Consider the following 14,996-nt stretch of genomic DNA (forward strand, 5'->3'; position numbering starts at 1 on the left):
GGAATTTGGTAAGAAGTTGTATGGGGATATTATAAATTATAATGGCCCTTGTGAGGTTTCAGCCCATTCGCACTTAATAGTTGATTTGCCCACGCCACGGCTGCTCACTAAGCTGCTGTAGCCTAATTTCAGAAAATCAGCAGTTCAGCAAATTACTAATTAGACCAACACTGAACACAAACATTTTTCTCAATATCATATTTGTGGTTAATTTCTCCATGAATTATCATCATTTTTAATCTTATCATTGCCGGACACTGTGAGTGATAAGTTATATTTTTTTTTAAATTATAAGACATAAAAGTAAAAATATTTTTAGCATAACTATTTAATTTTTTAATTTTTCAATAATTCTAATCTTGTATTCATGATTTGTCATGCTTGCAGCTTTCCCTGACAGCCTGATATAAAATGTATACATCTTTTAATATATTATACTTATAGACGTTCATTTAAAAATATTACAATGTTGAATGTTATAAATCGCCGTGTATTCAGGAAACTAGATCGGAAACTTATTGTTCGTTATACATCCACTAACGATTTCTACGGATTAGATAAAATAAAACCAATACCCGTTCCGGATATAGTGAGAAAACCACGTCGCTTACCATTTTTGAAATCAATATACGCTGGTCAGTATGATGTTGAAGTTCTTACATATCCAGAAACACTTAATCTGGAAAGGTATAAAGACCTGGAATCTCGAGTGCAACAAGTCCAGCACAATTGCACGAAAATTGACACTGTCCGGCAACTAGGACTATTTGGCATGAGTGCTCCATACCCAAGTTCAGGTCTCAACTTATCAGACACTGAAATAGCCCGTGTATTTGAACACTTTGATTCTAACACTTTTAAATCCGTGTTTGATCACATTCTCTGCGTCGACATAATCAAAACTTTTGGTACACCAAGTCAAAGATCAAAATATTTACCATTACTTGCATCGGGTGCTGTATGCACATTACACGTCGATACTGTAATGGGTACACTACTCCCAAACGAGAGCTGGGAACTCACAGGCTCTGTTAAAAATTCTGCAGATGTTTTCTTGTTATTTGTTATTGGAAGTAGAGCCTATATAGTCGAAAAGGATAAAACTTTTGTCAATGGGGAAAATTTAGAATTGAGACAAATTGTTGTTACTCCAGATGATGTAATGGAGAATGTTGATTTAACCAAAATTATGCACAGAGGTAAATTATTCACGTGTTCCATATTGGCAACATCGTTGAAGAGAGTTGTTCAAGCAACCATTCAGAACTTATTACCAAAAACAAGGTTAAATCTAAAATTGAGAGAATATGATTCTGTTCTGAAGATAATAGCAAAATCATTAGTAAACATCTATACACTGGAAAGTATGATATATCTGACCACGTGGATGACTGATGGATTTGATGATCCAGACATTGAACTAGAGTCAGCTTCCATACAACTATTTGCTCGTCAAACAGTTGACAGTATATTGATAGATTTAAAAATGGTAAATGGAAGAAGTTCAATAAATGAACCATTTTTGACTTTATGCAATGAGGTGGAAGATTTAGTTGAGAGTTTGGAAGGAAGTATGAAATTAGCTGATTTTATTAGTAGTCAAGGTGTGGAGTTTTTCAATAAATCTGATTATGAAGAAAATATTTCATTTCTAACTAAAGCTTATAGAGATATAATGATGAAAAGAAATGTACCAAGTTTAAAATATGGTCTTCAACAATTTCTACATCCTGCACTCAAGGTATATAATATTAATAATCCATGGTATTTGTACTGAACTAATTTTACTTAATCAATTTTTTTTTCCTTTTTCAGCATTCCGCAAATTTTCTTGAGTATGATGTATTGAAATTCCAACACATAATTAACCAATGCCATGCTGCTGGTCAACTGAGCACCGATAATCAAATGCTTATGGAAAGGTTATCAACAGTAATTGTATACATTTACGCCATGACAGCAGTTCTTGGAAGGGCATCTAGATCATATTGTACTGGAATCCGGTTTTGTGATTATGAAGTAATTAAAATAACTTTTAGAATTTTTCGTTTTGAGTTGTAATTTATTAAGTATAAATATTATAATTATGACTATATTTTATTATTATTCTTAGATGAACACTGGAGAAACAGTGGTAAGAGAATCATGTACCTTACTTAAACCAATCTTAGAAGAACTGATGAGTGGTAAATATATTGCAACTGATTCAGTCTACGAAACATTTGCTGACCAATTACTAGTTGATAATATAAATAGGGGACAAACAGTTACGTAAAATGTATAATTTATTATTTGTTACATTTTTATTTTTATCGAATAATGTATAATACAAGTATTTTTCAAATTCAATTGTGTATAATTCAAATAAAATAAAAACAAAGTTTTAGTTTAAAGTTGCATACGAACTGTAGTTACCTACATCCCAATATCTAATTGAATAAATGCTCTTTACAAGAATATGTTGTGTGGCCATTGGATATTTTCTGGCACTTAAATGGGTTTGAAATGTTTTACTATGCATTTTTATTTCTGAGGACAATAAAAATGTATTGTATTTTTCAAATTCATTATGGAACAGGACTATTTAACAAATTTACATTGCAAATGTTAAAATATTTCTTGCAAAATGTTATGTGTATAATATTTGAGATAATATCACATGTGTTGTGTTATCAATGTTGAAGCTCTGATTTATCAGTGCAAAAAAAAATAATATATAATACAAATAATTAGTATAAAAATACTTAAAAATAATACTCATTTAATAAATTAAACAATAAAATAATAATTGATATACTTTGTGCATTTTAAAATAATATGTTCAATCTTAAAGAGGGTTATTATTTTACGGTCTGCAAGGCATGACATGAAAAAATAAAAAAATTAAGTTAAAGTAAAAACTTGATATTATTTATTAATGTTTATTGTATGGCTAAATTTCTTTTTTAATCACACATGACAAATTGCCTAAGGCCAGCTTTGGTTGGTATTATTCTATAATGGGTAAAATTGCATAATACAAATATAAAAAATATTGTAAAATAATACTAATGTATAATACATATTGTTCCTGTTTGGCCTTTAGTTTGGATAACTGTGTAGTTTATTTTGAGGTAGTTAGGTAGATACTAGGATTAATCTACTTTGAGTGAAACAAACAAATGTGTATAATTTATTTATTGATTAATTTTTCATTTCAACAATGACTTGTGATCAAAAGTTAATGATTGAAGCTTCAAAAATGGAATACATTAAAAATTCAGTTTTAAAACTGTTAATTAATATACTTTTTGGATAGCTCCTATAGTTGTAAAAAAAAAAAATGATGTCAGTTCCTCGTGTTACAATTTCTGTATGGAGAATAATTAATATAAGTACCTACCATTGATTTTATGATATATTATAAAATCACTATTAAGCTATTATACTATCATACAATTTCAAAAATATTTTTAGTCTAATTAATTTAATTTTTTTTTTCAGTTATAGCTAGTTAGGAACAACTACAGCAAACTGACTTTGTGTTTCAATTATTTATTCACAAACAACAAATTTACTACATTTAATTTCTATTTATGTTTTACTTTCTTTACTTCTACATACATGTTACTATAGTTACTATATCTTAGTTATTCTTAATATAATATTGCACTTTGATAAATGTTATACTTTTATTGAGATTTCAGCATTTTTAAATTTTATCCAATAGTATAATATTTTAATGACATATGTTTGTATTCACCATATCTATAAATTATGACAATAATATGTCTATTATAACCTATACCAAATGGCTGCATGCCATATTGTATAAATATCTAAAATTTAGACTCCAAAAATCATAAACAACTTATGTAAGCTTGTAGTCCAAATGATGTGATGATCAACATCCTTTAGCTGATTTTCAATTTTATAATAACTACACCTACCTAGAAACTCATAAGCACTTAAGTAGGATTGAGGACTTATAGAATTTACATATCGATCATAGTGTTATAATAAAATATAGCAGATTGATATACAAATACATTTAAAATATATAAAAAGAATTTACATAAATGTAAGGTTTGATACTTACTATGACCTTGAAGAGATAGGTAATATAAATAAAGAACAAATAGAGTCGTAAGATGTATAACTTATACTTTATTACATTTATATTTGTGTCTAATAATGTATAATAATACAGATATATGTTTCAAATTCAATTGTGTATAATTTAAATAAAATATTCTTAGTTTTAATTTTATAATTACATAATAGCTGTAGCTATCTACATTCAAACAACTAATTTTGAAAAATGCTCATTATAAGAATATGCTGTGTTTACATTGGATATTTACTGGCACTTATACTGGTTTAAAATTGATTTTGATGAAAAAATATATAATTTTATTTACTATGCATTGTTATTTCTGAGTCTTTATATAATTTATATAAAAATAAATTGTATTATTTAATTACATTATAGTACTTAAATAATATCATAAGGGTTGTGGCAACAATGCTATAGATTGCTGATGTGTCCATACAAATAAACAATATGCAATACAAACTAATGACATAAGTATAAAAATACTCATATACATAATACTCGTATAATGTAAAATCAAACAATTAAATAATAATTAATATACGTAAAAATATGGTTTGAGCGTTAAAAACAATGATGAATCTTCAAAGAATTTTTAAAGAATGTTAAGAATCTAAAAGATGAGAATAGAAGAAAGAAAATTAAAGAAACCTTATAGAAGAAAGTGAATATTATTTACAAATACTGGTTGTTTGGTTCAATTTATTTCTTCTTATAATCTTCTTGGTAACCATATTGGGGGGCAGCGTGGCTGTATGATTCTTCTTTCCAGTAGTTGAGGTCGATCGATGGAATTCTATCGTAATCGTTGCAGCTCACCAAAGGATTCCTAATAATTATATTGAATATGATAAATAATTATAATGTTATATTATATTACCAAGCAAATCATAATATTAATGTTTTTTTTATCGACTACTCACTTTTCAGAAATCTTCAAGAAGCCTTGAGGCTGGATTGTGTGTAAATCATCGCTGTTATCACAGAATATTCTAGAAACACTAGATTTTCGGATTTCGTTAAGTTGTTCTAAATTTGAAAAAATAATATTTTTTTAATAATGTTTAAAAACTCTTAATTATCAATAATTGTATATTTTATTACCTGGTGTGAAGGATCCAGCTTGTCCACCCAATTCGTAGAAGTATCTATCAGAAACTTTAGTTCTGTAAAATTGTTCAGTCAAAAGACACAAGAATGTTGGTCCAGCCAATGTGTTTGGTACATGAGCTTCCAAAGAACCACCGACGGAAAGATCGACATCGTCTGGGTGGTTGTAGAGCAGAGCGAGTTTTTCAATTCGCTAAAATGAGAAGAAAAAAAATTTAAGTTGTTATGAACTGCAAGTTATAAAAGTAGGTATACAGGGAGGTACGATAGATACTCACTTCAACATCGATGTAATCGGAAAAGTCTTCAAATTTGTGTGCTCGTGGTAGACCACAAAACTCTCTGTAATCGTTGTAAGATGCAAGACCGTGGTCTCGGCCTCTTTGTACGTCAATAGCTCTCAAGTCACGACCGAATGGACGGCCTGCTCTGAACAAGAAGTCTGTAATCTATGAACACAACGATTCATTAGTGATTGTACAGCATATCCTACTGTGATTCGTCATAAAGTGTTTAATAATTACTTCGCTGGTGAAGAACGGATCGACTTCTTCTTGGCTCTGGGTCGTCAAACCTCTCGATAAGTGATCGAAGTTGTATCCCTTTTCAATGATAGTCGGCCTGTTGAAGTAGTCCGATAATCTGACTGCGCTCAATAGATTACGGTCTTCGCCGATCAAGCTATACACATAAAATAAAAAATATTCCGTTTAATGAATTTGGCTCTCGATGTTGACGAGTGTGTGACGAGAGAAACCTACTGGAATTGTCCTTGGATGGATGAATGGAAGTATCTGAATGCTGCGTGAGCGTGAGCGTTTATGACACTAGGATCAACGTTCTCTTTGTAATCATTTGTGAATCCTTTGGTCTTGTACAATAGACCGTATTTCAACATGTTGTCTGTTCCTAAAATAATGGGCAACCATTCGTGGTAGTTGATGTGTTGGAATTCGGCTATCAGCACTCGTCTGGATTCTTGGTAAAGGGTTTCATCGTCCCAGTGGGGGTTGATGTGTGACAACACCGTGGCAATGCGGTTGTGCTCTCTGAGGAACAGAATCTGTAAAACGGTCAGCTGTGGGTTCTGGTTAGCTCTTCGGTCACCTGAAACGACGATAGTGTGTTATAAAAACAGTTTTTATTACCAATTTCTACCCAACATCGCTCAAACGTCAAAAATGCAATACTGACCGAATTGGTAACACGGTTCTTCTTCTGTTTGTTGATCGCAAACGGCACTCTTGTTGGCCGCTGCTGGGGGCCATGGTCTTCCATCTCTGAACTCCACTCTCAACCTACCGCCAATTCCTTCACGAAGCGTGTCTGCTAAACGTTGGTTTGAACCGTACACGAAAGAAGCGTCCATCCAGTGTGAAACGACTACTAACTATAGATAACATGCAAAAACAATATTATGCCTACGAATTATTTTGCGTACAGCGTCGCTATATTTTAGTGCTTAATATTTTATGCGTGCAATTTTATAAGTATACACGCGGTTTAAAACTGTAGACCTTAAAAACTTATTAACTTATAGGTCAATAGGACATTAGTCAATAAGCTGAGAATGTTTTTTTTTAAGTTTTGTAAAAATGTAATACATTTTACTCAACCCTTGTTTTAACGCACATTTTATGCATGTATATATTATACTGTTTATACAGAGGTGATCAAATTGAATAAATTGGATGAGATCAATAATATATTAGTTACTTGTTCTGCGGGCTTGTTTCCAGCGTTGCATCCAGTTTCTTGGTCAGTAGTGGAACGGACAAAGTTCATGCACTCCCTGTGGAACTTGGAGAATACTGGGTCATCTTCGGGGATCGTAATAGGGAAACAGTGCACATCTGGGTTGTTGCTCAACAAACGGCCGTTGTCGTCGCAACATCTGATTGAGTGACGTTCTACGAACAAAATAAATTGCATTCGTTTCAATGTGTTTCAACCTCAAGTCTAAAAATACTATTCAGTCAACAGATATTATTATTATAATAATAAAATAAAATCTGCCTAAATTCCAGCCTTACGTCATATTGCTATCACTCTCGTATCATGTTTGTTAAATTTACTCGCTTTGTATTTATTGAGTAACGAGGAGAAGGCGCGAATTATTGTAAAAATGAGTTAAGCAAAACAGCACACTATTCTGTTCGGATAATCGTGTTTAAGAAAAAATTAGGATATCTAATGTTAATTGATTATTAGTCATGCGTATTACGCCATCATATCGAGTTTATGATCGAATTTATGCTACGTTGATGTGTCAAACCAATTTCAATATTTTTACGAATCCATTAGGATATAACATTATAGATGTATATAGTGTGTATGAGTGGTTATTTTAATCTACATCTATATAGGTAGCTGATTCTGGTAATTCCACAAACGTTTAAATGTCCTACATTTTAATTTAGCTTTCAACTAGGAAGAAAAAACGACCGGTTCGGTTTGCAATACACCTACCGGCCCTGAGGCCGTTTTTGGGCAAAATATAAATTTTAATCATTTATCGCACGCTCATCTATCCTTAATGCGCATAATATCTCCGTAATACAACACAGAGTATAATATGGTACGTGTCAAAGAATCACTTTCTCCGCTAGAAGCTCAATATAATAATTGAAAAAAATATGTGCATGTATATTAATACATAATATGTTATAGTATCCTCCCACTCGTCGTTAATTTTACTCGCGTGTCGAGAAAAAAAATTAAAGGGCGTTTTACTCTGCAGATACGTACGAATTCTACGATTTCAATCGTAATAATGTGTATATTATACTAGGTACGTATAGAATAATATATATACGTGATGAATACCAGATACCTTGTATGGTTATATGAATTACACGTTTACAGTCTTGTACACTTACTTGCTTGTGTTGTACCCATGGACATGGACATATCATGAGTTACGATTTGGCCCCAGGTCATGGTGATGAGAGTCCACACTGGATCAGGGATGGGGACATCCGGGAACATGACGATACTGATGAGACGGGAACCGGGAAGTGGTTCGCCGGTGACAGACGTGGGTGGTGCGTGGATTCCTGCATGATTGATATATTTCATGATTAAAAACGTACATAAATGTTTTAACTATCACACAGGCCCTAATTTTATGTGTACCACGAATGTATACAAGTGTGCACTACGATTTGAACGTGTGTGTACTACTGTGTACAAAACAATAATTACATAATACACCAGCTACTAGAAAATATGAGTATTTCCTGAATTTTGTTGTTTGATTTGATTGCATTGTTAAATTACTTAGATTACTATACTAATATTTATATATATATATATTACATATGTAATACATTGCTTTTTCTAAGATAGTGGTGAATACAATTTTCGTTTAAAGCAATAAAATTAAGTATGCAATCCGAAATTTTACAAATAATATGGCTTGCAGTACACGTATAAACGATCTTATATAATTCCATTAAAGTGTGTAAATTGGCAGATATAGGTATACTTGCAACATTGTGTAATTGTGATGTATATAATATATTTGAACTTACCGTCAGAATACTTGGGTGGCAAGAGTCTGGCGTACTTGGAGTTGGGAATACCCCAGTTGGTGTACCTGAGATTGTTACAGGATCCATCGATGGTCCTGTATTTGTTGTTGGGGCATGGGCCCACAGGTGGCTGGCATCCAGCGCCTTGTGGGGCTGTGGGTATCTCACCGAAACTATATAAAAGCAAGCGCGCGAAAGGTTTGAAAATGGTCCACGTTTACTCTTGGGTTATGACTAAAATATTATTATAACACTCACTTGTTGGGTCCGGGACGTGGTCCTAGACCGGCAGCGGCGGGTGACGGTGCGAAACCGAAACCTGGCTGTGGTGCTTGGTAGGGCAACGCGACTAGGGGTTGTCCATACGATTCTTGTGGCAAATAACCTCGAATCACGAAATACAAAAATTATTATTTTACATACGCGTCATAAACATTGTATATTTACACTATTTACAGTTCTACAGATAATTTTAGATATGCAACCACTTACGTGCATTGTGTAATGTAAAATGCATATAGCATATCATAGTGATGGGTATTGTAACTTACCGGTGTAATTGTACTGTTCCGGAGCCGGGTAGTACGATGGCTGGTGGAATATGGCTGCAGCCGAACAGAACAGGCTCGCCGTCAACAAGACGACCATTTTGTTCAGCGTCATCTGTAAGCAAAACCGACGATATATATAGTAAAAAGTTATTTCGTAAACAAATGTATATCCGAGAGAGCACATTTTTTAAATTCTATTAATTGTCTAATAGGTTTCCAAATTTCCTTCGGCATTGCAACGCACTTGCACGATCATGGGATATAATAACCCGCGTCATAGATCATATAATGCAATATAGTCTTGTAATATACGATTTATACATAAAGGTATTGTAATAGGTAGGTATTAAATATATAACAAATGGCGATAAAGATCGTCAATTTTGCAAAAATTTGTTGAACGATATTAATCGCTCGTTCGATATGCAATATTTTTCTTTTGCCCATTTCGTCGTCTACGCGTCGTCGTTAGGCAAAATGGCCTTTGTAATATTATAATAATAGGTTTTTTCTTATGTGGAATCTCACGACTTTAATCGTTACAGGGGGTAGTGTAACTACTAGAAAAAAAATATTTCGTATGCCAAAGAACAACAATAATAATACGAATCACGCCTAGTGATCTGCAAATATACACGAAACTAAATATCTAATATGATATATATAACAATATCGTGCGACTATTAATAATCGTGTCAAGGGCGATTAATCTAAGATTTGGGTGTGTGTGTTTTTATATTTTTTTAATGCGGTATTCTATGATTATAATAATGGTAATAATTATTATTATTGTCGTTGTTATTGCCGGGGCCGTAGACCGTTTTCCCCTGACCATGCTTTGCGTATAGGTACTTACGTTGGAATGTGCTACACATACCTATATATAGAACCATAAGTCCTATATTATATACGCGACCGCGGCTGTCCGTGTATTATTACATTATATAATATACGTCGACGACTTCGTATCGTTTCAATGATCAATGCTGATCATTATCATAATATCGTTTATTTTACATTGTTGTATTATAATGACGCTCGCGTTGCACTCTTCGGTTTATACGCGATGACTTCTCAATTTAACCAATCACAATTTTTTACCGCACGATAAGAGGGCTGAGGGAGGGTGACAGCTACTTTGCCTCAGGGTCCAATACTCGGATACCTAATGGTTGTGTCTTGTGTGAAACGAAAATTATATTTTTCATTTCATACTTTTATTAGGACATTCATTATTGTTCTGATATTCGATTTTTAACATTTTGAATATACCTACGCAACGTTTATTCAGAAAAAAAAAATAAAGACAAAGACAAATCTAATATGATCTGTACATAATATGTAGGTACATTATGTAGGCACACACTATATTATGCACATATCATGCAAATGCATTTATAATAAACTAGGAAATATTTATCATTTTAAAATCACATAGGTACATTATATTGTATATTTATTTCGATAATTTCATAAGTTAGAAGGTATATTGTGAAAATTTATATTTTCAAATGAACCACGATCCGGGCCCCTCCAATATTAGTTTTAAATATAACGTCCTGTGCGTATCTATATATTAGGTATATAGTTATATTATAGGTTCGACGAACGGGAGACATGGCACATGTATTACGTATAATATTATAATATGATGTGTATAGTCGTTAATCGTGCAGCACTATAGCTGTTTTATTATATATACGAATGCATTAAATAGTTAGTAGGTGTATAATGTTTAATGCAATTAAAAAATCACTGCCATTTATATGAGTTATGTAATGATATATATTACGGTTAAATCTAAAATGATTACACAACTTGTGGATCGATAAAAAATCGTCTTAGTAAAGGTACTTGAAAGAAATAAACTACATTTTATATTACAAAGCACCCGGATACGTGTATCATACATAATATAGTTAAATTTTTTTTTGCACCTACTCCTAGTAGGTAGGTAGATAAGTCGATTAATTATTAAGGATAAAAAGCAGCACTGCATAGGATTGCAAATTAAGTATTGCATAAAATATATTAGCGTATTAATATTAGTAGTACACATCTTTCATTGTCTAATAAATATTGGTCTGGTTTTGAATGAAATTCGCATAAGCCACGACAAATTTTTTTTTAATTTAACAACGTTAATGCATTTTTTATTATGACGATTTACTCGATCAAATTGTTTTCAAATGAAGATAAAAAATATCAATTTTTCAAGAAGACTGACTGTTTGAATAATAAGACCTTAAAGAAAAATTGTGTTTTAACTCTTGGATCGTAACAACATACCTACGATAGTATACGACTTATCGTTAAACAATAATTCATATTTGTGTAGGTATATAATTACAGACGTTCTTGCTTTTTAGTGTGACATATTGCGTGTTGAGATTGCATGCGAGACACCGAATCTGAAATCTTAGTTGAAAACTATCATTGTCGTAGGTAATATGTAGGTACTCTAGAAAGTAAAATTCGTTATTTCAGAGCCGACATTTAAGTTTAACAGTTCTACTATTTATCATCGACTTCCGTTATTCGTTTATCTATCAAAATACTAAATATTATTTGATATTATTTTAGGCATATTATATCATACGTCGAGTTATACTACAGACTCATCGTGATATTATAATATCACTTTGACACTTTCAAATATCGAGTAACAGAATAAAAACCCAGTTTCAAACGTTTCGAACCAGTTTCAATATGGTCCACAATATTATAAAAATATTACATACAATATTGTAATTTGTAGACACAACAGTCAACCGACAATTATACGAGTACCCGATTGACACGGTGAGAATAATAATTATCAAACGTCGTTTGTGATCTACCGCAATAGTACCTACAAGTTCGCAATAAGTGTAAAATGTACAACGTAAATGATGGTACCTCTATATCGTCATATACTAAGGCTACAGATGCTGTTTCTATATGTTGATATGTCATACTGACGACCGAGTTGTACATTGTACGTATTATTATTATTATGACACTAAAACGATTTTAAATACACATTAACCATATTCGCCGGTATAGACCTTCTCAACGAACAAATTGTGAACGGAACCGAAAAAAACAAAAACGGTAAGTCGCGCGCCATCCGTCCTTGACTACATGTCCCCTTGTCTCAGAAATCTAGGCCGCGAGAAATTTAAGATAAAATAATACAATATTTTTTATACACAACATAATATTATATAGATGCCTACGTATCATATTATACGACGATGACTATGTCACGAAAAAAGTGGTTACGTCTATACAAACGAGAAGCGGGATGAATAATTTATTATGTGAATCAAAGAATCAAACAGCAGGAAACATAAGAGTTCAATGCAGAATTCACACCGTTATAATCGATAAAAGTGAATGAAGATTCTGCAAATGCACGTAAATAAAAACGGTAATAAAAGAAAAAAAAACTGTATTATTGCTATCATCGATTTCGCAAAAACGTGACTCAATATCACGGTATTTATCATTACATTAAATTATTCGTTTTTCGAATGCTCGGTGCAACAGAGCGTATTTATTACTCGCGACAACCGAAAGTGTTGATCGCCCAAAGTCACTACACGCAAGCATATAGGTACCTCGTGTGTCGGCATTCGTTTTGATGTACGACAATAATAATATTATATAGTTATCATTAACACGTTCACCTCAAAAACTACGGTAACCTAGTTATGTCACACTATATATATATATATATCACAACGACTTTACACACACACACACACACACACACATATATATATATATGTATGGATGTAACATGTAACAAGTTTCGCCTCCGTTACAAAACGCCGCTTACGTGTTTATGCTGATTGGTTAGGTTTAGGTTATATATAATAATATTGCAGATACGCGTGCATGTTTATTGTTTACGACGTACGATGTTAATACATGATTTAGGTATAGGCAATTATACACGTATAACATTATGTGAATATACATATAATAAAAAGCGCGCAATTTATACTATGACCAATAATTCACTATCCACGATCACCGTACGCGATAAGTACACGATATGGCGTGTTTCCAGAAAAAATCTCAGCCGGAGGTTGTGGGTTAGAAGTGACGCAGTGTCAAGGTTGCGGTCTACGAAGACCAAATCGTTTCATCATAATCGATCTGGTAAAGCGGTGAACTCGCAGTATAATAATTATAATTCATAATAATATTTGAATAATCCCGTGGGGTTATAGCAATAACAGCCTGTACACGATCAACCTCTCGATTCGACGGGACCCAGTGGCCGGTGAACGGCAGTGATTAAAATAAAATGTCTTAAAGAATAAAACGTTGCCGGATAGTTTAGGCACCTACTCGAAATAATACAATTATATAAATCGTCGAATACTACAATGATTTGCCGTTTTATTGGTGTAAACGTATGGGAAAAAATATAATTTTTCAACTTCGGTTGTAAAGTTATACCGAAAACCATCTATATTTACCTAGCGATTTTATAGGAATGTCAATAATGAATTTTTTATAACATTAAATACTATTGTCAATAATAAACGATCTGGGCACTGAGAATTCGGTAAGAAGACGTTTTCTATTACTATTGAGTTTAAGACACAGGCAACACTTGTGGATACCACGTGCTCTTTGGCTCTTTAAGACCCACGAAGTCGGTACCCAAAGAACGCGCCTGGTTAGCTCTATAGTACTTATCTTATATATAATAATATGCATTTGTCTATTACGTAATAGAACTCAAACTCAGTTAACCCGCGACTTCGTAACGCCTATAATAATATAATATAATGCAGCGGCGGCATATTATTTATACTGCAACTGTGGTGTATGTTTTGTGTGGTACGAGTATAATACGTCTAGTTAGTAGTTACTACAATAGTTAGTCGTATTCTCGCGTTTTTTATAAACCTTAATACGGATCGGACGAATCCCGCAGTGACTGCCAAGTTGCCGAACGATCGTGATTAAATACAAAAATATATTATTGTTGTGTTATACGGTTCGTATCCTCGGGGAATAAGGCGGGTTTATAGTCACGGCTAATGCAACTAGAAAACCTTTCGTTCTACACTCGAAATGAACCAACATTCAACACTGTGGCTGTATATAATTTATAATAAAGTTACAACGGCTCGACGCGTGGACACTGCCAATTATAATCCCATCACTTCCTCATCGTCCGTTGCTAAACCTGTGCATGTGGGCACACGTTATAATGTGGATAAAAATAAAAACCACCATGCAGTTCACAGATAAGCGGATATATAATAATAGGTAGTTACCTATAATATATTATAAATTACTTTCGTCACTTTTACGATTTCGTAGTTTCGACTGCAACGACTGTAAATAGATATAGGTATAGGTATATTATATGACGTGTATGTGTGATATTATGTATAGTGTTTATCTCCTAGGTACTAGTGGTAAGTGATGACGAAAGTAGGCTTATTTGATGGGACCGGATTTTGACTTACGGAAAATGCCTAAAAAAAGTGAAATGTTGTTTTCAGCGACGATGCTATGGGTGCTGTAAATGCTTACACAGTTACACTGGGCTATCAACAATAGATCGAAAACAAAACCATAAATTTCGGCCGTGGTGAAGATGTTGACAAAATTATGATTATACTGGTTATAGACCCGTGATGAATTTGGGAGTAGAGATCTTCTCAGTATCTCACTACTACCAAAAGGCAGCAAATCTAT

At 32.8% G+C, this 14,996-nt stretch overlaps 2 protein-coding genes across 3 annotated transcripts in view; one reads left to right on the forward strand and one right to left on the reverse strand.

Moving 5' to 3' along the window:
• The first annotated feature begins 280 nt into the window (after positions 1-280).
• On the forward strand, positions 281-4,402 carry LOC107162775 (complex I assembly factor Egm, mitochondrial-like). Of its 2 annotated transcripts, XM_015509799.2 has the most exons (4): positions 281-1,741; positions 1,816-2,019; positions 2,114-2,281; positions 2,969-4,402. In XM_015509799.2, exons 1-3 carry the CDS (start codon positions 467-469, stop codon positions 2,273-2,275), a joined length of 1,641 nt encoding a protein of 546 aa, XP_015365285.2. In that variant the 5' UTR covers positions 281-466; the 3' UTR covers positions 2,276-2,281; positions 2,969-4,402. The 2 variants fall into 2 exon arrangements, with proteins under 2 accessions (XP_015365285.2, XP_089075390.1); XM_089219264.1 differs by lacking the exon at positions 2,969-4,402 and having other exon boundaries at positions 2,114-2,393.
• Positions 4,127-14,996, reverse strand: part of Pxd (Peroxidase) — a 32,728-nt gene continuing 21,858 nt past the window's right edge. Inside the window, exons 2-13 of the mRNA XM_015509798.2 lie at positions 9,288-9,399; positions 8,995-9,121; positions 8,737-8,909; positions 8,083-8,259; positions 6,920-7,113; positions 6,398-6,593; positions 5,965-6,310; positions 5,728-5,884; positions 5,482-5,652; positions 5,198-5,396; positions 5,017-5,122; positions 4,127-4,922 (exon numbers count right to left, since the gene is read on the reverse strand). Coding sequence (XP_015365284.1) covers positions 4,796-4,922; positions 5,017-5,122; positions 5,198-5,396; positions 5,482-5,652; positions 5,728-5,884; positions 5,965-6,310; positions 6,398-6,593; positions 6,920-7,113; positions 8,083-8,259; positions 8,737-8,909; positions 8,995-9,121; positions 9,288-9,399 — 2,085 coding nt within the window. The 3' untranslated portion in view covers positions 4,127-4,795. The remainder of the gene's footprint in view (positions 4,923-5,016; positions 5,123-5,197; positions 5,397-5,481; positions 5,653-5,727; positions 5,885-5,964; positions 6,311-6,397; positions 6,594-6,919; positions 7,114-8,082; positions 8,260-8,736; positions 8,910-8,994; positions 9,122-9,287; positions 9,400-14,996) is intronic.

This window comes from Diuraphis noxia, unplaced genomic scaffold, assembly GCF_037042655.1.
Source record: "Diuraphis noxia isolate RWA-SAM2 unplaced genomic scaffold, SU_Dnox_SAM2 contig0002, whole genome shotgun sequence".
Taxonomy (NCBI): domain Eukaryota; kingdom Metazoa; phylum Arthropoda; class Insecta; order Hemiptera; family Aphididae; genus Diuraphis; species Diuraphis noxia.

Bases quoted from the DNA above. Each gene is read 5' to 3' on its own strand.
- LOC107162775 (XM_015509799.2), top strand. From the start codon at position 467: ATGTTGAATGTTATAAATCGCCGTGTATTCAGGAAACTAGATCGGAAA. The intron at 1,742-1,815 runs GTATATAATATT...TTCCTTTTTCAG, and splicing joins TTCTACATCCTGCACTCAAG to CATTCCGCAAATTTTCTTGA. The intron at 2,020-2,113 runs GTAATTAAAATA...TATTATTCTTAG, and splicing joins TCCGGTTTTGTGATTATGAA to ATGAACACTGGAGAAACAGT.